The sequence below is a fragment of the Scomber japonicus genome, chromosome 21 (assembly GCF_027409825.1).
Source record: "Scomber japonicus isolate fScoJap1 chromosome 21, fScoJap1.pri, whole genome shotgun sequence".
NCBI lineage: Eukaryota > Metazoa > Chordata > Actinopteri > Scombriformes > Scombridae > Scomber > Scomber japonicus.
Genome location: NC_070598.1, coordinates 15,981,858 through 16,007,099, shown reverse-complemented (window position 1 = coordinate 16,007,099; position 25,242 = coordinate 15,981,858). Strand labels below are relative to the sequence as shown.

Below are 25,242 nucleotides of genomic sequence, written 5' to 3'. Positions count from 1 at the left end.
TGCCTCTAATGAATGGTGAGGAGAGAGAAGGGAGGGAGACACAGGACAAGACTGTCTTTGTTGTGTCTATGAGAGAGAGAGAGAGAGAGAGAGAGAGAGAGAGAGAGAGAGAGAGAGAGAGAGAGAGAGAGAGAGAGAGAGAGAGGGAGAGGGAGAGAGAGAACACAACAGATTTATGTCTTACTGGAAGTCTCCCAGTTGTGTGGTGTTGCAAACCGCCCACCACAAGTCAGCTGCGTACTCTGGCTTTTAATTAATAGTCAGTTTAAATATCTGTGTGCGTACTTGAGCGTATGTTTGTATGTATTGAGTATTCATGTGTGTGAGTGTATCTCTGTGGCATGTGCCTGAGTTTTCAATGTTTCATCGTGCAGTTTGTCATCTGGAGTTTGTAGATGATAATTAGTTTTGACAGAGGGTTACTCTGCTACCCCTCTGGTTTGGTCTTTATGTATATACCTATATATTTATATGACAGTGGGAGAGTTTCAATTAAAACGACTGCATCAGAATGATTTGCCATGAGAATAAGTCTTATATTGTTTGTGAAGCTCATCCTTAAGAGTGGCAACAGAGATCTTTTTGAGGCATGAAATCACCTGTCAGCTTCATGCTATATTTCTGTCTGTCGGTCTACATGACAGCCTACCTACCTGTTTTTTTTTTCTTTTTTCATTTGGTTGGCTCACCCATGGTTTTCTTTTTTAGAACATCAAAATTCACTTAAGGTATTCAAAAAACGAGTTAGGTATAAAATGCTCCACCCAGCATTAGCATTAGGTCATGACACCTTTGCTAATGTGCTAATAGAATTCAGTGTGGTGAACTAAACGGCGGGGCTTAACATCCAAAGTCTGCACTTCTGTAATGGGAAGCCCAAACATTGAATGCTACGCTGCGCAGTACAGAATAGGGGTGAGATGCTAATATTAGCTCATGCTTCAGCTGAGTCATCTCCTCTGTGTCCTTGGCTTATTAACTGATTTAAGACTGATTAGATCAGTCTTGCACGAACATGCACCGGCACGCACACACACTTACACGCCAAATTTGAATATCAAAATGGAATTGCTTGACCGGTGAAAACTAGATTAATTCAAAATGTTTACATCAAGGTGTAGTTAAAATAGATGACTGTGCATATTTTTAATGCACCTTGCAGCATTTAAAGCCATTTATGACATTAACTAGAGCTCATGTTATGCAAACACATCTCGCAAGTCACAACCACTTATGGTGAGAATACTTGATGCTCCGTTTTTCTCCTTTGCCTTGATTTGACTTCATGAGATCATCAGCATAGGTATTGATTTTGCACTCTATTTGATGGAGTTTTAGTGAGCTAAAATATGTATACCTCCTCTACAATAACATACCGCAATCATAAAATTATGTTGAGCTCTTTGGCTACACCACTCTACTGTGTATGCCTAGTGCTTTTAAACACAAGATACAGATACACATGCCTCAGATATGTTGAGTGGACTTTGGTAAGACAAGATAATGAACATTTTTTACATGGCCAGGGTTCACCCATTTACCACAGCGCTGTTATTTCAGAGCCTACCTGTTAAAGTGTTTCTTCATCTAGATTTGTCAAGGTTATGTAAACAGATTGGCCATTGCTCTGCTCCCAAGAAATACCACAAATAGCTTTTCTTGTATTTAGTCCCCAGAACTGTCAAGAGATTGCACTGTTACTAACAGGTCAAATATCCTGACAACCTAACAGTAATGGTGGGTGATGTAAGTTTGGCCTAGAAACCTCCCACAGCCTTATTTTTCCTTTGAAAAATCATCTATTATGTCATTGTTGTGGTTGATGTGAAAACCCATTGCGCTCCTATTTCTTCCTATTTGAATGTGGTGCTCAGTTCTACTTTGAGCTATTTGATCATTTCAGAACACGATGTTACACTTTTAGATGGTGGTTCTTGTAAACAAGACAAAGTTGTTTTTCTGTCTGTTAGATTTTGAGACTGTAGTGTCAATTTGACTTCGGACCTTTCATGTTAGATGTGAGGTAGTGAAGTGTATACAGCCAATGTAAAAATTGTGTGTGCTCATGCACAGGATTGAGTGTTTCTACTTCTCTGCATGTGTGTGTCTGTGACAGTTTCCTCTCGAGATGTTAATTCCTCTCCTCCCTGTTGTTGTCATGCTTCCACCAGCAGTGTCTGCACCAGGGAGACGAAGACATATTGGTGTTAATGAAAAGCCCTCCTAAACTCTCCTCCCCGCATGAATGTTTAAACATGCTTGTCATAACATTCATTCGCTCACACATGACAGCTAGCATCTGCAGCTGCCTTGCTCGCCCTCAATATTTTATCATACCATCTTTCCTAACCCCACACTAGCACAATGGCTGTGTGTTAACAAACTGAATTATAATGACTCAAAACAGGCAGTGTTCAGACCAGTGCCAGCGCAGGCCATACATAATGGATTCAGCAACACCACAGGTCTCATAATGGTGCAATTAGTCAATCTTAAATATAAAAGAAAGAGAGAAAGGCCAAATGAAGGAAACACAGTTATACATAGAGGGAAAAGAACAAAAAAAAAGAGATAAACAAAGATGACTAGAGGAAAAAGAAAGGAAAAGAGAGGAGAAAAGTGAATCAAAACACATGGAAAGTGTTAAAGAAAGAAGAAAAGAAAGATGTGAAAAGCAAAAAAGGAAATTGAAAAAATAAGTAATGAAAGAGAGAAAGAAAGAAATCCTCATGTCCATATACAGTACGCTATTCAGAAGCCCCATAACACTGCAGGTCAGCATTTGTGACCTTGGCAGTTTTGACAGAAGTGGTTCACCATGGTAACGGTTGGTCGGCAACCCTCAGAACACCCCCGCACCCTTCATCACTCCCCAACGTTCCTCGCTGCCTCTCTGCCAATTTGATTGGATGCACAGTTGAAATGTCATGCCTCAGTAACACACATGCACACACACCAGATCAACCAGACGGAAACAGTGGGATGAAAGGGGAACAGGGCACGTTGAACAAGTCAAAAATGAGAAAAACCAGAGACAAAAGTAACGCACTATGAGGAGAGAGGGGTTTTAGTTGAGCTTTATATGTTAATAATAATAACAATATTATTTATATAGTACCTTTCAAACCGACTGTTACAAAGTGCTTCATAAACAAGGACAAATAAAAGAAAGCAGGAAAACACTCAAATCAAGTCAACAAATAAATTACTATACTATACAAAGTAAAGATAAAATAATGGATAAAAGTAACACATAAAAGTAACAGATAAAATAAGTAATAGATGACATCATTAAGAAAATGCCATACGGTAAAAGTAAATCTTGAGAGACGATTTAAAAGGAGGCAGTGAATTTCAAAGATTTCAAGATATTCAGAAGGGTTGGAGCCCTAACAGCAAAAGCTCTGTCACCTCTGATCTTCAGCCTTGACCGGGAAATACCTAACAGGGCCTTATCAGAGGATATCAAGTTAAGGGCTGGTAAGTAATGATTTAGAAGCTCAGCCAGGTAGCTCAGTGCCCTACCATGCAGGACCTCAAAATTCAAGACTAAAATTTTAAGATTAGCCAGTGAAGGAAAGCTAAAATAGGGGAGATTGGATCATGCTTTCATTATTTAGTTAAAAGTCTGGTGGCTGTGTTTTGGACACCATGAAACCATGAATGGGAAGCCAAGATATGACAACACAGTACAACAATAATCCAGACAAGAAGTGATAAAACCATGAATAACTCTGAAGATCACTAAAAATATAATGATTTAATTCTAGAGACATTTCTGAAGTGGAAGAAACACAACACAGCTAGCCTTTTAACATGGGACTCAAGAGTGAGGTTCTGATCTAAAATAACTTCAAGGTTCTTAGCAGTGGGTACAACATGTTGAGTAGCCAAGAGTAGGCCGAACTTGGCCATGTTCCCAGGGCCTATCATAAGGATTTAAGATGAAGAATTTTCATTTATACACGGTAGAACATTTAGCTGATTCAGATGGTTTGCAGGAAAAGTACAGCTGTGTATCATCTACGTAGCAATGAACTGAAATATCATGCTGTTTGATAATGTGGCCCAAAGGGAGTAAATATAGTGAGGTCCTAGAATGGAGCCCTGCGGCACCCCATACTTAGACAATGCTTGGGATTCACTGGATGGATTCACTAGAGGGCAGACTTAGAGATACCAATCCATGTTCTCGACTTTTTAAAATTAGCTAAGAGCTTTGATTTCTACCACTGTCTCTCAGTCTACCTACACTCCCTTTCCATGCCATGGATTCTTTCAGTAATCCAATGTGATCCACCAATGGGATATATATTCCATTCCTACAATAGCCCTTTAACCAAATATGAAGCTGATTTTTGATGTGGGTGTGACATGGACAATGACCGCATTGCCAGAATTGTGTTTTTGAGTCAGCTGCAGAACGGTGGGTACGTCCTTTGTACACGCACTTGGGTAGCAGAAAGTTGGGCTGCTGTGTACCACTGTGTGTCGGACCATAAAGGCGCCGAAAACAAGCATCAAGGGTGTGATAGTACTAACCAGCTTGGGGACTGGACCTGGATGGCAGCACTGTAGCACATATCACTGCAGTATATCAGATAGCAAAGAAAAATGTCACAATATGTGTGTTTAACTGAACCCATAGTTAAGGGGATAACACTGTTTGGCGGATTAGGGGAACTAGGCACACAGCACAGTATCAAATGAATATTAATGTGGAACCAATTACCTTAGGGAAATGTTGTCTGTAAGTGAGCTTAGCTAATGCACGTGTCTCACCTTTAGCAACGTGGGAGCAGTGGTGGGGAAACCTGGTGGGGAAACCTGGAGGGTGGACAGCACTGATGTATTAGTTTTTCCCCTAACAAGCTTGTCTACCCTGCTAAAATGGAATTGTCCAGCACACAGCTCCCTCCCATAACCTCTCCTTGTTTAACCTAGATGCAAAGTGCATTTAAAAAAATAATTATGGAGAATACATGTAGTACAACTCTTCAACAATGCCTATGGCTAAGTGGAGTTAATATTACAGCAAAACTAAATGTTTGTTTTCAAAGATTTGATGAGCAGCAACATCTACATTTATCAGTGGTTTGCTATGGTTGCTAAAGCATGGGTCATTCTAAAAATAAGCAATATTAAGATAGATAGAATATAAGATTTGAACATAACAAAAGCACATGAACAAAAATGGGGTAATTAAAAGTTCATTTTACTTGTCACTCAGCAGTACCAAAAGTACTCAGCAAATTACAAAAGTCACCTCTTTTTGCAGTATGGTAGAGTTTGCACTCTTTAGAGGTGACATGTATACTATCTTGTTGTGTGAGTAGCTTAGCACAGCACAGCACAGCACTAATCTGTGCAGGTCTCTAGCTGCTGCTGATCTGCATAAGTGACTGTGGCACACTTAAAGCCGCTGGCTCCTTAAAGCCCCTTCTAAATCAGTGTTAAAGCCTTGATAATAGACCTCACTGACCAATTGATTGGCCTTCATATGTTTACAGCTCACTTTAATTGCCTCAAAAATACCATTTATCAGCCATGTGTGTCCATGTATGTATGTATGTGTGTGTGCAAGCATGCCTGTCCATCGACAAAAAGGCCTATTGATTTATCAGCATCGGGATTTGTCCCGTTCACCGTACATAAAACCCCTGCGTATGTGCTGTTCAAAATGGGAAATGGCCCCATCGATTCCCTTAAGTTGGAGCCCAAATGCTAAAGATTTTTGGATAAGCTTTCTCATTACTTAAGCTGAAATCAATAGGGGAGAGCATGGGTCTAATGAATGAACGGGCCACAGATCAGATGGGGTGTGCTCATCCCTGGCCTGTCCTGGTCGATCTGTGTGTGTGCGTGTGTGTGTGTGTGTATGTTTGTGTGCGTGAAAGACAGAGAGAGAGAAAGAACCTGACTTTTGTACATCAGAAACCTCTTTTTTGGCACTCAAAATGTATACTCAAGGTCCATTTAACCCTTGTCATCATATAATTGTGCTTTCAAGTGCTACTTTATGATGATGATAACAACAACAACAATAATAATGATAATAATAATTATGTATTATTATTATTATTATTATTATCATTGTTATTATTATTATAGATAGATAGAGCACAAAGCTGTCGAGGTTACACCCGAAAAAAGAGGCTGTACTCTCTGAGGTACAGGAAGTGTAAGAAAAAATCACCACATTCATGTGTGTATGTGTGTGTACTTTTCCTTTTGAAAGTCCACAGCCAGAAAAAAAGGGAATGAAAATTCATCATCTGGCCTCATCTGGCATCAGAAGCCCCAATTTCCCCATGGGGGTCAGTAAATTTTGATCTTATCTTTCACCCCCATTTGTGTGTGTGTGTGTGTGTGAGGGGGGGGGGCAAACAAGGAAAAAACAAAAAACAAAACAAAAAAAAACATAAAAAAGACCAGCAACAGCCACTGCAAATGATCATGGAGGTAACCCAGAATTGAAGATTTAAAAAACAATATAGCCTTCTACAAATACATCTTCAACATAAAACTATATAAAGATTTAATGTACATTGCATGTGTCTGTGTATCAAAGGGCAAAACCAAAATTTAAGCATTACATACACACAAACACACATACACTTAGAGAGAGAGAGAAAGAGACAGACAGAGAGAGGGAGAGAGAGGGAGAGAGAGAGAGAGAGAGAGAGAGAGAGAGAGAGAGAGAGAGAGAGAGAGAGAGAGAGAGAGAGAGAGAGAGAGAGAGAGAGAGAGAGAGAGAGAGAACCAACCAACAACCCCTCCCAAGCACAACCCATTTGGCTGACTATTTGGTTTTTCCCCTTTTCATTCTTTCCTCTCTTTTGAAATATTAAAATGATACAGAGTGAAGAATCGCTAGGAAATTGTCTTTGGCTGAGTGTGCAGACACTGCCTTTAAGAGCACATTTACCAGACAACTGTTAACAGTTTTACTTTGTGGTTTGGCCAACTCATGGAATTAATTACATTAATTAGCTACAGCTGATACCACAGACAGTTGTCATTTCAGCTGGTGAAATGTCGCCAAATAAAACTGAGAAGCCTGCAGACATTTAAGATTAATAATAAATTGATAATATCACAGACATTAAATACCATAATACATGTGACAAACTGCTTAGTGTCTCTCCAATGAAAGCTGTCATGTCACTTCAACAAAGAATAATAAGGAATAATTTGTGCATATCAACAAAATAAACAAAGAATTAGACGCTGGAGCCCAAATATCACTAACCAGCATAGTTTCCAAATAGTAAACTCCCTGTCCCTTCCCATCACTCCCCTCTAAGGTGTCCCGTCTTTTCAACTCATAAATATGGAAGGCAAAAGATGATGAGATTCACAGACAAGAAAGGAATCAAAATCTATTGTTGCGTGTCCTTTTCCCCGTGTAAAGTTTGGATTAAATGTCACACATTAGCATGTGAACTTTTAAATGAGCTTGTTTGCTCTCCACGGTGTGGGGCATGTAAATACTCATCTTGAGTATGGAATGAGGATTGCTTAGTGGGGGTGGGGGTTCACAGAAATTGGGAAGTGTAGGACATACTTGAGTTTTGCACTGCCAATTAGGCCACAGCAGGGGACTGGAGTACCAAACGGCTCTATTGACTGTTTGTGTTCATCTGGCTTGTGTTCCACACCTGAAGTACCAGATAGTGGCATAAGGGAAAGTTCCCTGATGGATGTGGCTTCTGGTGATTTGAGGAAAGGAGATGATTGACAGGCACTCCCAAAATGAGATGATTGACACGCACTGCCAAAATGAATCTACTCATGCATGGGCAAAATCAGGTGTGAGTGGAACGAAATGGATGTGTGTAAACATGGGAATATGGCCCAACATTGCAGCCCTGAAATTATAAGGTCCTGTCTGGGTGGAATATAGATTTTATGAAAGATATCATCTGGCTTAATTCAACTTTGCTCTATTGTGCTATTCTGTTTTTTTAATATTTGACTTTCAGAGATTAACCTATACAAAAACAAACATAAAGCAATGATATTTAGATATGAATACGTGCATCTCAGACAGAACATTATGCGCCTGAGCTCACAATGTACCATAGTTTGCATGTGTGTGCTACCATGGCCATGATGTGAGAGATATTTGATAGTAACCAAACACCATCCTATATTTGCACGTTTTTTCATTGACTATGATTCCCTTTGTTTTAAAATGAGAGGCTGCTTATTTATTGACATAATTTCCTCTCAGTGAAGGGCTTGTGTCTGTAAAACACATTAAAATCATAATGCAATCTTTGCTAACCCAGGAGCAACGTTATTGTTCTATTATATTCACCGAACAACAGCATCCCAGCCTGTTTATCAATCCAATATCTCATAATGTGCTCTCTGCCTGGTCATTTTGAATGTAAAAAGATCTCACACTGTTATTGTACCATATTTCCTATATTTAGTATTAATCTCTTGTTCTGACATGAATCCGACACATCCAATATGATATTTGATTAGTTTTTTTTCTTTCTGTCTTTTTCATAGTCTCCAGGTGATATTGGATACATGTGCCGAGCTGGTATTATGTTGGCTGTTTCATCTGGGTATAAAAATGATTTAGTGTGTACTCAGCACGCAGTGTCATTGACTAGCTTTAATTTCACTGCAAGGGTGGGCTTTATTACTCTGCTACTCTCTGGACGTGTTTGTGTGTGTGTGTGTGTGTGTGTGTGTGTGTGTGTGTGTGTGTGTGTGTGTGTGTGTGTGTGTGTGTGCGTGTGCATGTGCATGTGCGTATTCATGCTTGCTGATGGAGCAGCATGCCACACCTGTGCACACACATGCACTTGTTCATGTATCTGTGTATCTCTCTATGCCTGCTGTATATCCAGCCTGTTCAGCATGTAATTACCATTCGATGGACAAATCAACTAAACCAACACGTGGAACAGTTCTCACATCACACTCAGGCCAAACTGGTGGTCCCAGTGCAAGAAACAGAAGGGCTCCACTTTGCCGTGACAAACCTTACTTCTGATCAAATGCTACAGAGCCATAATCATGTTTGTGCCACTGAATTCTTTAACCTTTCCATGACCCCGCTGAATGCCAGCGGCCCAATCACAGAACCTAATTGAATCTGCTCGGCGGCGCCCCCCCGACTGATGAAAAAATAAAATTGCAGGTGAAAAATGAATACAGAGAGAGAGAGGGAGAGAGAGAGAGAGAGAGAGAGAGAGAGAGGGAGAGAGAGAGAGATGATGCTGGTGATGGTGGGGGAGGAGGGGGTTGCTTTGCAGTTTTATAAATACACAGATGTGCTCACAAACACACATCCAGACACGTACACACAGTCACACCTTTTTCAATCCTGCAGGAGAATGGAGAGTGGGAAATGACAGAGAGAGAGAGAGAGAGGAAACAGAGAGAGAGGGGTTGGGCCCAGGTTTCTCATTACCCCCACGGCCCATTCGGAGGATATTCCTATAAGATAATCTGATTTATTTGCAATTTTCCTTTAAGCGGCTTAGTGTTTACCTCCAAGATTAATATTTTTCTCTGTTATTAATATCAGACTGTAATTAGGAGTGATGTGTCTCGCTCCGCACTGTTCCGTGGCCGCCAGGCAGCTTGCTGGATGAAACTCTTGTTGCGACTTTGTGATCCTGTTTCACAACACAAAAAAAGAGAAAAGAGAAGGAAGTTTACTAAGGAGGAAAAAGGCTGCAGGGTGGGGGAAGTAGAATTACAATTGTGCCATACCTGTCTCAGTGTCTATGGGTGTGTGTATGAGGGTATGGGTGCAGGACCGTACAAATATGTGAGTGTGTATTTCTTTAGTTTATGTGCATGTGTGTATGTGTGACACTGTGATGGTCCCCTCTGATTGATAAGGTGTCTGTGCTGGCTGCAGATTGCTCTTGCTGATTGCTTCTGAGAGCTCCAGCTGATTTATAATCAGAGCAGGATGAAGGATTGAGCTGTGGATTGCTTATCTGTTTAGCCCCCACACAACATAAACTGACAAATTATCATATTGAACACACACACACACACACACACACACACACACACACACACACACACACACACAAGCACATGTGAAAGAAAAAAAAAAAACAATAATGTAGACACACACACAGACACACTGCCATATAAACGTAATTTTGAACACACACACACACACACACACACACACACACACACACACAAGCATAAACAGCTTTACTCATCAGCACAGTCATTTTTTCATGATTGCCCAAAAGTGTGCAATCAGTCTCATTTGTTTACATGTGAAAATGTCAATATCAGATATAAGTCAAGTTAAGTTGCAATTAACTTGTTGTATGCACTTTTTTCTTCATGTTGTGTAGATGCCTCTTTATATTTTTGTCACTGATTGTCACCACGGATAAGAATTATTTGGTGGCTTCTTTCCAAATTATTAAGAAATTGATTTTTTACTCCTTTCTTTTGTTTCTTTAGACACACAACTTATTGCTAGTTACCTGATATTTCACAGCTTTTCCATACACATAATCACATCCCACTGTGAGAGGAACCATCTAAAACACTTTGAAAAAGAACACAAATACCAGGCTGGTTTCAAGTTATGATGATTGTGTTAATATCATATCTTTATATAGTATAACTTTAGTAGGTGTTTGTTGTTTTCCATAAAGAACCTGGCATATTATGTGAGACTAATTCCACTTGGCAAACCAGAGTACAAGCCAGCAGGTTTAAATGCTGACAGGTTTAGTATGCCCTATGGCACTGTGACAGCTCTGTGTGTGTGTGTGTGTGTGTGTGTGTGTGTGTGTGCTCTCTGTCTCTGCATCTTTCTGTCTTTCTCTCTCTTCCCATTCTTACCTGTCTGTCTGATTATCTGTTACTTTTTCTCTTTTCACCACAGTTGTTTGTAAATGCACTGTGACAGAATCACGAAAGAAGCACAAAAAACACAAAGTACAGGAGCACTTGGCATACAGACACAAACACACACACACTCACGCACACATGCACGCACACACACACACATACACACACACACATACACTTACTGACGAATGGCAGCAATTAGATGGGGAAACCAAGCATGTGAGGACAGAGGAGCGCTGAGGGGCTGCAACCGCTGTATGGAACGTGTGTATGTGCGTGTTGTATGTGTTTGTGTGTATTGGAAGGTTTTCGTCCTTCTAATGCACCATCCATCTGTCTAAATATCAACACTGTATCATATGTCACTGGACACTAGCTGTGATGGGGTACACTTGGTTGTTGGGCGTTAACATTTGCAATCTACAGCCAAATAAGAAAAAGACAATAACAACACAATCACTTTGCAAAAATTAATTGCTCATGGGACCAAAACAGCAAGAACTAAAATAATTGTTCTATCTTTGGTCATTGAGGAAACTGTAAAATTAGAGAAGAACAAAAATGATTAGACGTTCTATTTTCTTGAGCTCTAGTTCCATGTCAGCCTACTGAGTTGTTTAACCCGCTTACACTTAGACCTTGAGTTTTCTTAACTCCTCTACTTGTTGTCCAATGGGAGAATAACCTTCTAACTCCATCCAGAGCACCAACCCTTTCTCTTTTTCCTTTTTAATGCAATAATTCGTCTTTTTAATTTATTCCACACAGCGATTTCTTATCTCTGAATCAGTAACATCTTATCTACTATTGTAAAGGTATGTTGTAGTCTTGTCTTTAAATTGTACATTACAGAATACAATATGGAAGGTCTTTCTTTTGATCTCCTATTTCATATTTTTTCCAAACCCACTTTAGTGCTTGATACAGTGGCGCTGCCAGGTTGAATATATAAAAGTCAGCATTTTAATTTACATGTTTCAGACAAACTCAGGTTTCATATCCACCACACTGGTGACTTATTTCCCAGGATGTCCAGATGTGACACTGAATGCTTATTTTCTAAAAAATACTGCAGCATATGGTTGTTTTTTTATTTCTATTTTTAATTTAACAGTTATTGATAAATGTTTTTTATTCCAGATATTTGATGAAGTTATATGATCTGAAGTGAATGAGAACATTTGTGTGTGTATTTGTTGTTACTGTAACAGTGAATTTGGGAGCTTTTTGTGCTTCTGATTTTTTCCCTCTTTAGGACTGTGCAGTTTTTACAATTCCACAATTCATGTATGTATGTGTATCTGTGTAGATTTGAACTTACAGTATGACCAGTAGAGATGTGTGTTAGAAATAGCTACTGATGAATTACTTCACTTGTGAAAGCTTACATCACAAATCATCCCAATGGTATAACCCTTCGCATGCAAATGAGTGGCATTTTGTTTGTGTGTGTGTGTGTGTGTGTGTGTGTGTGTGTGTGTGTGTGCGCGCTAAAGGGAGACTCAGGTAGAGAGAGATAGAGAGGGGACAAGAAAATATGTGTGTCTACAAGATAGTGCAAGCTGTTATTTACATATTAACTAAACGCACACTGTGAGTTCATCTATGTAGCCTATGTATTGTATCTATGTGTATTATGAATGGGTGAGTAATTGTGTGTGTGTGTGTGTGTGTGTGTGTGTGTGTGTGTGTGTGTGTGTGTGTGTGGTAACGCTGTATCCCTGGTGAGCTCATTTCTTTCAGAAATCAAAGTTAAATGGGTCATCTATCATGAGAATATGTGACTGGGACACTTGTCTCTGCCATGGTCGGTGTGTGTGTGTGCAAATGCGCACAAATGCAAGGTGTGTGGTGCAAGGGCAGCGTGTGTCTGTGCTGCTGCAGCTGTGTGCACCCTCTTGTGTGTGTGCATATGTCTGTGTGTGCATGTGTGTATGTGGTGGCCACTTGTCTTTGCCTGCGCTATGATTAATGGTTTACATTGGGCTGTTCAGCCATGCATGTTTCTTGGTTTATCGTTTTATGCTGTCTCCAATTAAAGCTCCATAACTTGAGTGATGGCTTCACGCCAGTGTCCATCAATAGAGGCCATCAGCGGCCTTATGCATTCAGGATATGGAAGCCACACACTAACTAATATCCTCTTGTGTCCGAGCCATTGGGCAGTCTGTGTGTGTAAATATGCAGATGTCTCTCTGTGTATGTGCATGCACAGTCACAAATGTTAATTGTAACTGATCTAACCAATAACTATGTAAATCTGGCTTCACTTCTAAAAATCTTATCTGAAAACAGTATCGTGGGGTGAAATAATATCTCTTTTTTATCTAATCGATCAGCAAGCAATGATTTAATGAATCATTTTGAACAAGTTGAACCTTCTTAACTTAATGTAAACCTTTTTTAACATTATAGGGAAGGCTAGGCTGAAGGTCCTTATAAAAATACATTTGTCATTAATTTGTATAATTTTCTGCAGTGCTTGCATGCAAAATGTTGCATCTTTATCACCGTATGTGTGCAGTTCTGTCTGTGCCAGGAAAGGGGTAGGGGATACATACATCTGGACGTGTGAGCTCGCTCATGTGTACAGCACACAGGCGTGCACGCGCCGCGCAATATCATTTCACGCAATATTATTTCTCATATAGCTGTAATGACATTAGGCCGATATGTTGATTATACTGTCGGCAAACAGCAGCCTGCTGATTGGGTTAGCATATTACCTTATATCACATCTCTCCATTCATCCCTGTGTTTTTTTTTTTATTGCCCTCATTTTTCCAAATCACTTCCCGCTTCCCCAGTTTCCTGGGCGAGGTTCCAGGCTATGCAAGCAGGTGATGTGGAGTAATATGATGATAGGAAGGCACAACAATGCTATGGAGGAAAAGCTCAAATCTGAGAGCAGTTGTTCTTACGTATCTGGATACAGGACAAAGCCTAATGATAGAATAGTAAAGTGTTAACTTCTTCAGGGATGCGTACACTTACAAAAAAACAAAAACACAAGTTGTGTGTGTAATGGTTTCTGGTCAGCTTTTTTTTGTTTTTTGGATAAGTATAGTTAAAGGATGTGCAGCAGACAAAAAATAGGGTGTGATTTAGTAAAATCCAGAGCAAGAATGGGGGTGGGGATGCAGGAGATAGACATTTCAGTGTAGGCTACTCAGATTGTTCGAGAGAATGAGATTTCATTTGCAGCAGGGACATTGAGTGATGACACTCATGGTGTGAGTCTGTCTGTGTGTGTTTGTATCCACAATGTGGGCAAACGTAAATGGCTGAGTATTTGCACATAGAACGTACACCCACACACTATTCTATATGTGCATGTATATGTATGTATATATATATATGTACATATATATATACATATATGTGTGTGTGTGTTGTTCAAATGACATTAAGCGAGAATTGTGAGTCAAAAACCTCTTTTGTTAAATTGGGACAGTTGTGTTTTGCTTGCGTGATTCAACTGTGTGTCTCTTTAACATCAGTCTCCAAGCAGAAGAGCTCAGTGGCAAATATCCAAATCACTACAAAACATACTACAGCAGTATACATTCACCTCTCTTCCCCTTTTCCCTGGCCAACATGTACACACAAACATACATATTATAGTGTACACTCAAACACAGACATCATTATCAACTAGCAGGAAACAAACACTACACAAAACACAACAGGCAATAATCATGCCATGTTGAAACTTATACTTTTGGTGCAGTTTGTCTCTTAAACACAGCAACATGAGCATGTCTAACTGTCAAGATAGAAAATTTCACTGCAAATTACTAATGGTGTTATTCGATATTTTGCACCACATGTGTGGGTAATGATTTAGCCATGAATAGCGTACAGTGGGACACACAGGCAGTAAATGGAAAAAAGATAACAATAACAATAACTCACCTCAGCCATCCCTAATATATAGGCTGATACACCATGTCATGGCTATATGACACTCGGGGAAAAATGAACTGTGGTTATCTGGAAATTAAAAAAAAGGAACTGATTTAATTTTCAGCAGTAGCTGAAGGGGCTGGGGGAAGGGAGAGAAGGCGGACGGACCTGTGGACGTGGGAGGGGTGGGGGCGATGAAGATGGAGGAAATTAATCAGTGGTATCATCTCCATGGGAGTTTAGCTAAGCACCGACCTCAGCGCTTTAGTCAGCCTATGAGGGAGCTTCTATTGTAGCTGCTGCCATGACAAACCAAACCCACCAAATTACCATTCACACACACTTCCACACGAAGACACACAATAATCACACGCCAAACATAACAAGCACATCACCCTCAGACATGCCCTGTGTTATCAAAACATCCCACTGTATATTTGTGTATATTTGTGTATGAGCATGGTAAGCCTAAAGAGAAATGTACATGCATACTGTCCATACTGTGCATCCTGATGTGCAGGGACAATATCTGTGTTGTCGCAGAGTTAGTCTGTCTTTTTAAAAAATGTATATCTATCACTGTTTTTTTGAAACAATATTCAGATTGTATTGTCTCATGAGGACAATTCCATGCAGCATTGCTCATAACTGATTCACCACTCAATCATTCAATTTTAGAGGAGACTTTTCTTCCACTGTAAAATATTCACGCAAAACTAGAAGTAAGCTGACAGAAAATACCAAAGCTTTGACTCTCCTAACAGTGAGGGAATAAGAATCATTGGCTCTGTTGCAGGCCAAGGCCAAAAATGAAGTCTTTGCGGCATGAGCTCAGTACCTTATTTGAGAGAGGGATGGAAGACAAAGAGACAAGGATTAAACAGTTAAGTGAAGAATTTAATGGAGTGAGACAACAGGTGAGTTAGTGAAAATACACACTTCAGATGCTTTTTGGATCCATTAAATGTAAATTGAGACATGCCTCTATGGCAATACAAAATTCAAGAAAAATATTGTTGCTGCTTACTTATTGTGAATATGTGTGTTTGAACCTACTGTCAAAGATCAAGGCCAGTAGCTTCAAAACAAGACAAACTTTTAGATTTTTTTTTGTGATATGTTGACACATGAATGTATAGTAATAGAAAAGCTATCAAATAAAAACATGTATTGCATTTTGAAGCCTTAGCGAACATTACTGGTTCACCTCTGGGATTCTATCAGCTAATTTAGCAATGCTTTATAGCGCTTCAATCAGTTTTCCACCCATTTATTTTATACCCTTTCAATTATACAGATTACAAATGCTGGTAGAGCTTATTGAGCTGTACTTTTGATTCAAAGGCACACCGGCCCATTGAGGCACAAGCACTGACACAGAAATACACACGCGCGCACACCCTCACAAAAACACACAAGTACACACTACTTGATCTGCATATCATTATGCTTTTGATCAAATGCCAAGGTTTCACTGAGAAAGACATCAGAGTCAAATGGAGCGAACATGTACACAACACCTGTAGGATTTGTGTGTGTGTGTGTGTGTGTGTGTGTGTGTGTGTGTGTGTGCCCATGAGAGAGGCAGCTGTGAAATCTGCACCTGTTTAATTGAATTAGCCTTGTTAATGTATTCACACCAGCTGCCAAAAAAGCGTGGCATTAACGAGCTCGTTAGACCAATTAGTTAATTAATTGTCTGAATAGCAGCAGCTTCCCAAAGAGCTGCGTCTTCATTATCTGATGGCTGCCGCCTGTTTGATCATTGAATGAGAGCTGATAATGCATTACTGTCAGACTGTGCTCATGACTGTGTGTGCTTCTGTGTGTGTGTGTCTCCCTAAATGTCAACTATTCCTGCATATACATGTGTGTGTGTGTGTCTGTCTGTTTGTGTGTGTGTGTCTATATATATATATATATATATATATAGACACACATATACTGTATGTGTGGTTCTTTTAGAACCACAGAGACATAGGTGTGTGCATGAATGCTTGTATACTGTATACTTGTCTGTCTTTGTGTGGTATTCTCAGAATATGGCGGCCAATATCAGTGTGCATATTGCAGTGAAAGGTTATGTGGGGGCCGTCACTCCCACAGGTAAAGACAGAGCAGTCCTCCTAGCCACTTTCTAATCTCTCTTTTATTAGAAGTTAATATCTCGCCTGCTCTTTCTCACTTCACACTCCCACCTGCTTAGAAATGGCCCCGCTCCATCTTTTTAATTCAATTATATTAGCCACCCTCTCTCTCTTTCTCTGTGCCCATAACTCTGAAACTCACATCTCTCTCTTACACTCAATCTCTCTCTTTTTTCTCTCTGTCTCTTCCCATTTCATCCCTCCTTCCTTTGTCCTCAAACGTTCCATTTCTATTCGTAATCCTAGATGGAGGATAGACATTGGCCAATCAAGGATTTGTGCAAGCTGCTCTCCCTTTCTCCTCTTCTCCACCTTGTTGGCAAAAACATACGATGGCTTGGAGGAGAGAGAAAAAAGGAAGGGAGATGGGAGGAGGAGAAGAAGAAAGAGGCGGAGGGCAGGACCCCAGGGGCGAAACTTTGATTGCTAAAGTAATGAGACTTGATCAGATTGAGGTCTCTCTCTCAATAGGGGCTCTACTAATATGAAAGTCCAAGGCTTAAGCACTTATTTGAAATAAAATCACAAATCTGATATTCTTTCTTCCGGACTTCCAGCCAAGGTCCTATACTCCCCCACTGGAGAATTAAGACTTCACACAGACCACATGGGAACTTTAATCATCTCTGATGGTGGCAGATTTGGAGATGAGAAAAATCACCGTAATGTATTAATTATGTAACAATATTATGGAGTTCTCAAAGTCAGTGCCATAAAGACCTTGGACTATAGCAGGGATTTTGACAGACACTGGGCTCTTTAACTAGCTGCCTGGTGGATAGATCCAACTGACCTATAGTGGATGCCATCATGGAAATGTTCATAAACTGGCGTACAGATCATTTGAAAAGAATACTACATTAATAAGAAATTAGAATCAATATAATAAGCAACAACCTTGATAGCTGTTTGTAGATTAGTAAGGAATTCAAATGTTTTCTCTAATATTAATGTGGGTTTTATGATCTGAACATGAAGGACTGCAGGTGCAAAAAGTCATCACTATTTTATCTTAAAGACTGCTTCAGAAAGATGAGAGTGATCATTTCAGTGATGATTTAGAAACCTTTAAGACCATAAATATCACTGTGCTAATAAAGCTCAAGACATTTAACTTAATAAAAATAGTAACATACTGTATTTCGCTTGCTGATATAGACAGACCCAGTCTAAAAAGTCCCTATTTTATTAGTCACTTTACTTTGTCTTTTTGTCCTCTGGTCACTTCACCATAGTGTGGGGCTGTCATTGAGCTAGCATTCACACTCTGCTGCATCAGCTATTGAAGCATTAGCCGTCTTATGCACTTGCTCACATTAGTTGGCTTACAGCACATACTTTTAACTAAGAATAATCAGTATTTTTATTTAATAATATTTTTTCTCCATTTACTCTTGTACATAGTCAATACATAGTTAGAATCTAATATGAGCTTACTGTTCATTTTCTTTATAGAAATAACTTAATGACAAAATAGCCCATCAGTGCTGCACAGAAGGCACAATCCCAATATACTGCACAAACCTCAAAACAACAACACATTATACATTCACTTGGGCTTTGTGTACACATGAAAATAGACTGTGAGAAACAATTGTAATTTTTTCTTTGGAAAAAGAATTTTGCACTTAAATACATTTCAGTTACAGCAGTGATTCAGGACAAGAAGACACTGCATGTAGAGTTGATCAAACTGTGTTCCAGTAAATATTGATACTGTGGAAATCAGGTAAATAATGCCTGCAAATATGCAAAGTGAACTTAGAAGTAATCTTGCATGAGAAGGTTTGGTTTTCAGAAAGTTGCCCTGCTTCTTTGTGAGCATTCACAGTCACTGAGCTCAGAGTTTTTCAATCCTTCAAGTACCTTAGACTTAAGCTTATTTTGTTTAATGCACAGCCTCAATTATATGCTTTGCACACTTTAAAAAATATATAATGATATGGATTCATGGTGGCAATCAAGGTTTTGGATATAATATTTGGATAAACTGCACATGATTTCTTGTTTTATATCTAATGGAATGAACAGCAGTCAAAAGTAAGTCCAGTAAAAACAGCTGCAGCAGCTGAGTTTCAGTAAGATGTCATTATTTTAACTTACTTAAACATTGATGGTTATGATATTTAAAATGCGTAGCAAATGTGCTCTTTTGCTTCATAATCGTTTTTCATCTGAAATCCCTCTTGCACTGTAGATGGGTTAGCATAAAGAAGACGAACTTTTGCCCACTTTTCTACTACTGTTCTTTTGCAATCCACTCGGCTTTAGCACCAAAATCCACACATTATTGTCTCAGTTTTGTAAAACTTATTTTATTTCCCAATAGTAACACTAAAAGTGGGGAAATTTCCAGTTAAAAGATTAATTTTAATTCAGTGTTGTAATATTGACGGCCCTATTGCTTATAATTGTTACCATCCATTAACCATGCTATGGATGACTGAACTGTATAAAAGACCACCTTTAGCTCACTGTTACGATACGTCAGATGATATAAATGCTGGATACTCTGGAGAGCTCTCTAAAGGAGGCAGGGGAGGCATGTGTCAGTACCAAGGCACATGTCCAGAACCACAGTCTGCTGTTAGAGGAGACAGCGGGAGAGTTTAAAAGATTATCAGTAGTTAAGAAGAATACTGCACTTTAGGAGCCCTCTGTGTGTGTGTGTGTGTGTGTGTGTGTGTGTGTTTGAGTGTGTGTCGCGTATGGTTATCTTAAATCATCTTGTCTGACAAAAATGCGAAAGACCGTGCGTACTTACACATGCATATGAAAGTGTGTGTGCGTGTGTGTGTGTGTGTGTGTGTGTGTGTGGATATGTAAATGTAAATGTGTTTGTGCGTGTGTGTTTACATGTGTGTGTCGACTGTCTGCGGAGCCTCCTTACTAATCTAACACAGGGCTCATTTAACACAGTGCTAATGAATAGGGGCTTTGATTTGGCAAGGGGTTCTGAACCACAGGCCCACACACACTCACAGTCATGCATGGGGTGAGGAGTTCATCCACTGTCTGCTTCCTTAGAAATAATTAGTCTCTTTCCCCCAATAATTACTCAAACACAATTTATTTACAGTAACACACAACAACAGTTATTCTGTTTTAGTTTTCAAGTATACATAGATAATGGTCATGTGTTTTTTTTCTGCGGCGCTGCGTACATGCATAGATGGTGAGTTACAATTTCCATTTTGGAGGTTTACAGTAAAGAGTATGGGTGTGTCAGCTTTAGACAGACAATGAGGGTTAGACTAAAAAATATTTTTTCCAGACAAAACGCCAGAGACTAGAGGATGTAATACGCATGATAAAACATGTTGAGGTTTTTCCACTTTAAATTACTGTATCTTTGGTACATCTGCCAATATTATCGGACAGACAATTGAGATCTGGTGCACACAAGAGACCATCTTTCACAAGATCTTTGGCACAGGATATTTTATTGTGCACACCCAATGGATTAAAAGAAAACAAAACAAAAAGAAAAAAAAAAAATTAAGGGGGATTTTTCATGCACATGTTCATTTTTCTTCTGGAGCTCTACTGAAGTGTCTTTGCATGATTTACAGTTTTAAAAAATCTCCCTAATTTATTTCAGACTGGCCCTTCAGTTTAGCTTCTGTCTGACAGGCCATTTTACCGTCTTTAAGCCCCCCCTCCCGGTGAGCCCACCCTGTTCTGATTGGCCAGCTATGTCTTTGAAGACTTTAGGCAGTCTAGCAGGCTACCAACCAAACCTCATTTTTTCCCACCCATATTCATCAAAGACCCACCCTACGCTGCCTCTGATTGGCTACTACTCATTGGTTAGATTGGTTAGGTGGGTTAGCTTTAGGCATGAGGAGTGAAATCGTTAGGGTTATTGTGAAAATATCTGAGTCAGAGCCAATCAGAGGGACAGAGACAGTGGGTCTTCATGGAATATGGGTGTAAAAAAGGAAGGAAACTTCTCAAATACATACATGTTCATATATGTTTATGCCTGAATCTAATCTAAAATGCTAGTGGTCAATGTGAACAATTCATGTAATAACCTTAGCAACAAAGGCTATGGAACAGATGGTCGTTGTGATCATGCATGTGCATTCTGTCATCATCATGAGGAGGAAGTAGAGGTAACATTGCAAATGTAGCATTCAGAGCAGGGTAAAGCCTGAGCTTTTGACTTTCAGGGAGCTTTTTAATGTATGTTGACCTCAAGTTTTAGAATGTTGACCATGTTTAACAGACATCTGACATTGTAACAGTATAAAAAGTGACAGAAAATCACAGAAAACATCTTTAAGAAGCCAATGTGAGGGGTTCTCTATGGGGCAGCATTAGTGGCCATTATACAAAAATGATATGAATTTGTCCTTTTTGTCCTACTTCCCTTCTTTTGATATTTTGACACAGAACCATTGAAAGTGCTATCTCTACCTAACATAATGTGGATGAAATTAATAAAATGAAAAGATGCATCCAAGCATACTACTTTCATTGTACCTTGTGCTGTTTGCATAGATGCAAGAGAGGTACAGTCTACAGGCTGTAGTTGTATTGAAGACCAGAAAAGAAATGAAAGTAATGTATTGCATGCTAATTTGTGCTTTAACTGCATTCTGTTGCTTATGTGTGTGTGTGTGTGTGTGTGTGTGTGTGTGTGTGTGTGTGTGTGTGTGTGTGTGTGTGTGCCAGATAAAAGAAAAAGAGGAGCATGTGAGACACCTGGACCAGGACCTGGTCAGTTTGCAAGCTACACAGGACTCTCTGAAGAGAACCTTGGCTATGAAGGAGAAACACACACAACAGCTGTTCCAAGACAACACACAGCTTAAAGACAGCCTGGCTGCACTGCAGAGCAAAGTAGGTGACACACACACACACACACACACACACACACACACACACACACACACACACACACACACAGAGAGAGGAGGTAAGCTCTTCTTAAATAAGGAACAGAATTGGGCAACCTTCTCTAAATCAAATCCAGTCAGGTACATCGGGGAATTCTCCTCATTTTTTACTTCCTTCACAGTTAATCATCCGTCCTTCTTCCCCTCCTCCTCCGCCTTTCCTCTCTCACCCTCTCTCCATATTTAATAACTCATCGCCACCATCTTACCTCCACAGAGGGTTGGCTCGTTGTACAATAAAGAACCATGTTCGTATGAATATCACTTAGCCAAGAGAGGGACTAAGAGTGGGGAGGGGAGGGGAGGGGGGGGGGGTTAAATCTTGTTTTGTTTCTCTTTTGTTCATTAATTATTTTTCTTCAGATCTTTGTTTCTTGCTTTCTTGCTTTCTTGCTTTCTTGCATTCTTGCTTTTTTCTCTCTCATCTCCCTTGTCCAGTCTCGCCCTCACCCCAGTGAGAACCAATGGTAATGAATGGGAACATTAAAGAGTCATACGCATGATGAATGGAATGGCCTTTAGGTTTCTCTCGTTGTCCTTTCTCTCTCTTTCTTGTGATTCTGTCCCCCTCTCTGTCTCACTCCCACTGTATTTCTTTCTCTCTTCTTCTCCTCCTCCTCCTCCTCCTCCTCTCACTCCTCTAGGTATATCACAGTGGCACGTGGCAGTGATGTGTTTTAGGTTTAAATTAACCCATTTACTGTGTCCTTGACCAAACCGAGTCATTCATCTGCTACTAGTGCTTTAGTGTTGCGGTTGCTTGCCAAGCAACTAAATGAAGTACATTCAACATAAAAGCATGTTAGTTACTTGAAAGAGGGAACACTCGAAACACTTTCTCACATGCCAACTTTGTGCTCTTACTGTTCTAACACTAACTTAATTTCCCTGTTACTGAATTGACGTGATGTATTTGGGACACGGCAGTAGTTTAAATGTGATCATTTTAAGATTGTGTTTCCTCATATCTTGATGTACTGGGGCTGACTTTGCATACTTTCTCCGTCAGGGATTTGAATCCAACTAAAATGTGCCTGTTTTTTTTTCTTTTCTTTTCTTTTCTCAATGAAATGCTTATTTATATTAGAATTTAAATTCATTTTTCAGTACAAGAAATGTGTATTGGAAGGATCGATTTAGTAGGTAATGCACAGGACCATATAGGTCAAACTTAGTGCTGACAAGAGACAAAACACCAGCATTTATGCATACTTTCACATCCTAAGTATAATCAGTGACACATCAGATATTTTAAATAGCTTACATTGGTACCATTTCAAAATGTACTTGGATCTGTCTGCCGTTTCAGGATTGTGTATACATAGGCTTTGAAGCATGATTTCAGTAGACAGGGAAAATGTAGTAGCCTAGCTAAACATCTAGAGAGGGAACATAACATTAAAGAAATACAGTGTTTGCCAAGGATCCATGTTAATCAAAGCATATTGTTTCTCTTGTCTGATGGGGAGCCAGTAGCCAAAAAAAAGAGAGCAACTCGTGAGCCTTGCCCCAAGGTTTAAGAACCACTACAGTAGTCTAAAGTTAGTGCCCTACAACTTTATGATTTGTAGACTTGCAGTTTTATTGCTCCTGACTCAAAGCATTAACTGTAAGGTTCCCTAGCCTGGCACAATGCCTTTACGATGTTCCTTTTCACTGCCATGGAGATAGAGCAGAGGCAAACATCCCTAAATTATACTTTGATCTCCTTCTTGTTGTAGCTGTAACGTTTCACTCATTCTTCTCCTGCGCCTCTCCTCCTTGGCATCAGTCTCTACAGCTGTCTGTGTGTCTGCCTGCCCCTCTTTCAGCCTTTGGAGTAGGTTCAAACCATAGACAACCACACATACTTCATCTCTCTTCCCTCTTTATCTATTTCTGCCCACCCCTCAGTTACAGACAAGTGAGTACATGGTGAATGACATAAGTGAGACCCTGGATCAGGCTAAAGCCAGTGTGAATGTGGAGAGGCAGCAGAGGCAGCAGATCCAGGACCAGTTTGAGCGTGCCAGCAAAGAGGTGGAGCGTCTGCAGCAGGAACTAACTTGTGTGCGTCACACCACTGAAAAGAAGGTAATTGCTTTCTTACTCAAGACCTTCATTCACATATTAAATTATGAATTCTTGTAAAGCCTTGCTTGTCTAACATAGCCACTTTATTGTAACAATTTAACCGAGACAAGCATATTTGACTTCCCTGTTGTTGGCCATGTATTGTTGACACCTCATACGTTATCAGCAAGTTCGCTCCCTCACAAGGTCACAAAACATGTTCTACACAAAGTGGACAATGTCACGGGAAAAAATGGTTAAACTGAAAATACGCAATTTCTACAGGATGGAGATGAAATATAATATTCACTTTAATGTAATGCATTGTCTTTTCCCACAATGGGACTGATAAGAGGGATCGCACAGGTGAGGGATTCATTTAAATGTTCAATTTTCAAATGTAATATTCTTTGTGACAGGCATTGTCTATTTCTACAATAGTGCTGATAATAAGGTTTTAGATAATGGGTAATAGGATGTTCTGATATTTAGAGCCTTATTAAAAACACACACTTCTGACAAAGACAGACTTGAGTAAATTTAGAATTATTTTTTTTCTCACTAGGGCTACTGTAAAACTCAAAAATAAAATGCTCACATGCTGCAATGCTTTTTAGACCTTTCTATGCTCTGCCCTTTTTGTGATACAGTATGCCAAAAGCATATGTTAGTGCTTAGTGGTTTGTATTTAACCTTCAATTAACCAGGTTGGGAAGATACTTTTCACAAAGCCATCGGCAAATTTCAAGGGCTTGGATTTGGAGAAAGAAAAAAAAGGAAGCAGCATGACTTTTTCATTGGCAAGCCTCCTCACTGACAATACTCATTTATTTTAGAATATTTTTCTGGTTAGGGTTAAAGTCAGGATTTTGTTGACTATCATTGAGGCTATTGTTGCAACAGTCACTCATTTATAGACTACATGGTCTATAGCTCATGTAATATGAAAGTGAATGGCCCTTGGTCAAATATTTTTTAGAGCATATTTTTGACTTCTTGTCTTTCACTCTGGAGGAGTGACCATTAATTCAGTTGCCATCTGGCAGGATGTAAGCAAACTGTTGGATTGGGATTTCACTCCTTAAAGACGAGCCATTATCAAATACCATACATTTGTTTAAGATGGTCAAATGTGTGTTTGCACCCATGTTTGCATGCAACTAGGTGTGTTTTTCCTTTTCCTTTTTTTGGTGTGAATGTGTACCATACTGTGTGCTACCAGTTTGACTGTATTTCTTTGTGCATATGTGTGGTGTATTTGTGTGAGAGAGTATGCATGTGTGGGGATGTGTCCTTCATGTTTTGATCGGTTAAGTCAGCGGATGGACCATTACACTCTGTCCAGGGATCTGGTTTCTGCTCCACATCTGGGC

General features: G+C 39.6%; 1 protein-coding gene across 1 annotated transcript in view; it reads left to right on the top strand.

The window, feature by feature from the left end:
• LOC128382335 (myosin-11-like) overlaps positions 1 to 25,242 on the top strand; it is a 95,149-nt gene that overhangs the window by 25,282 nt on the left and 44,625 nt on the right. The window contains 2 exon segments of the mRNA XM_053342335.1: positions 21,594 to 21,761; positions 23,711 to 23,890. Coding sequence (XP_053198310.1) covers positions 21,594 to 21,761; positions 23,711 to 23,890 — 348 coding nt within the window.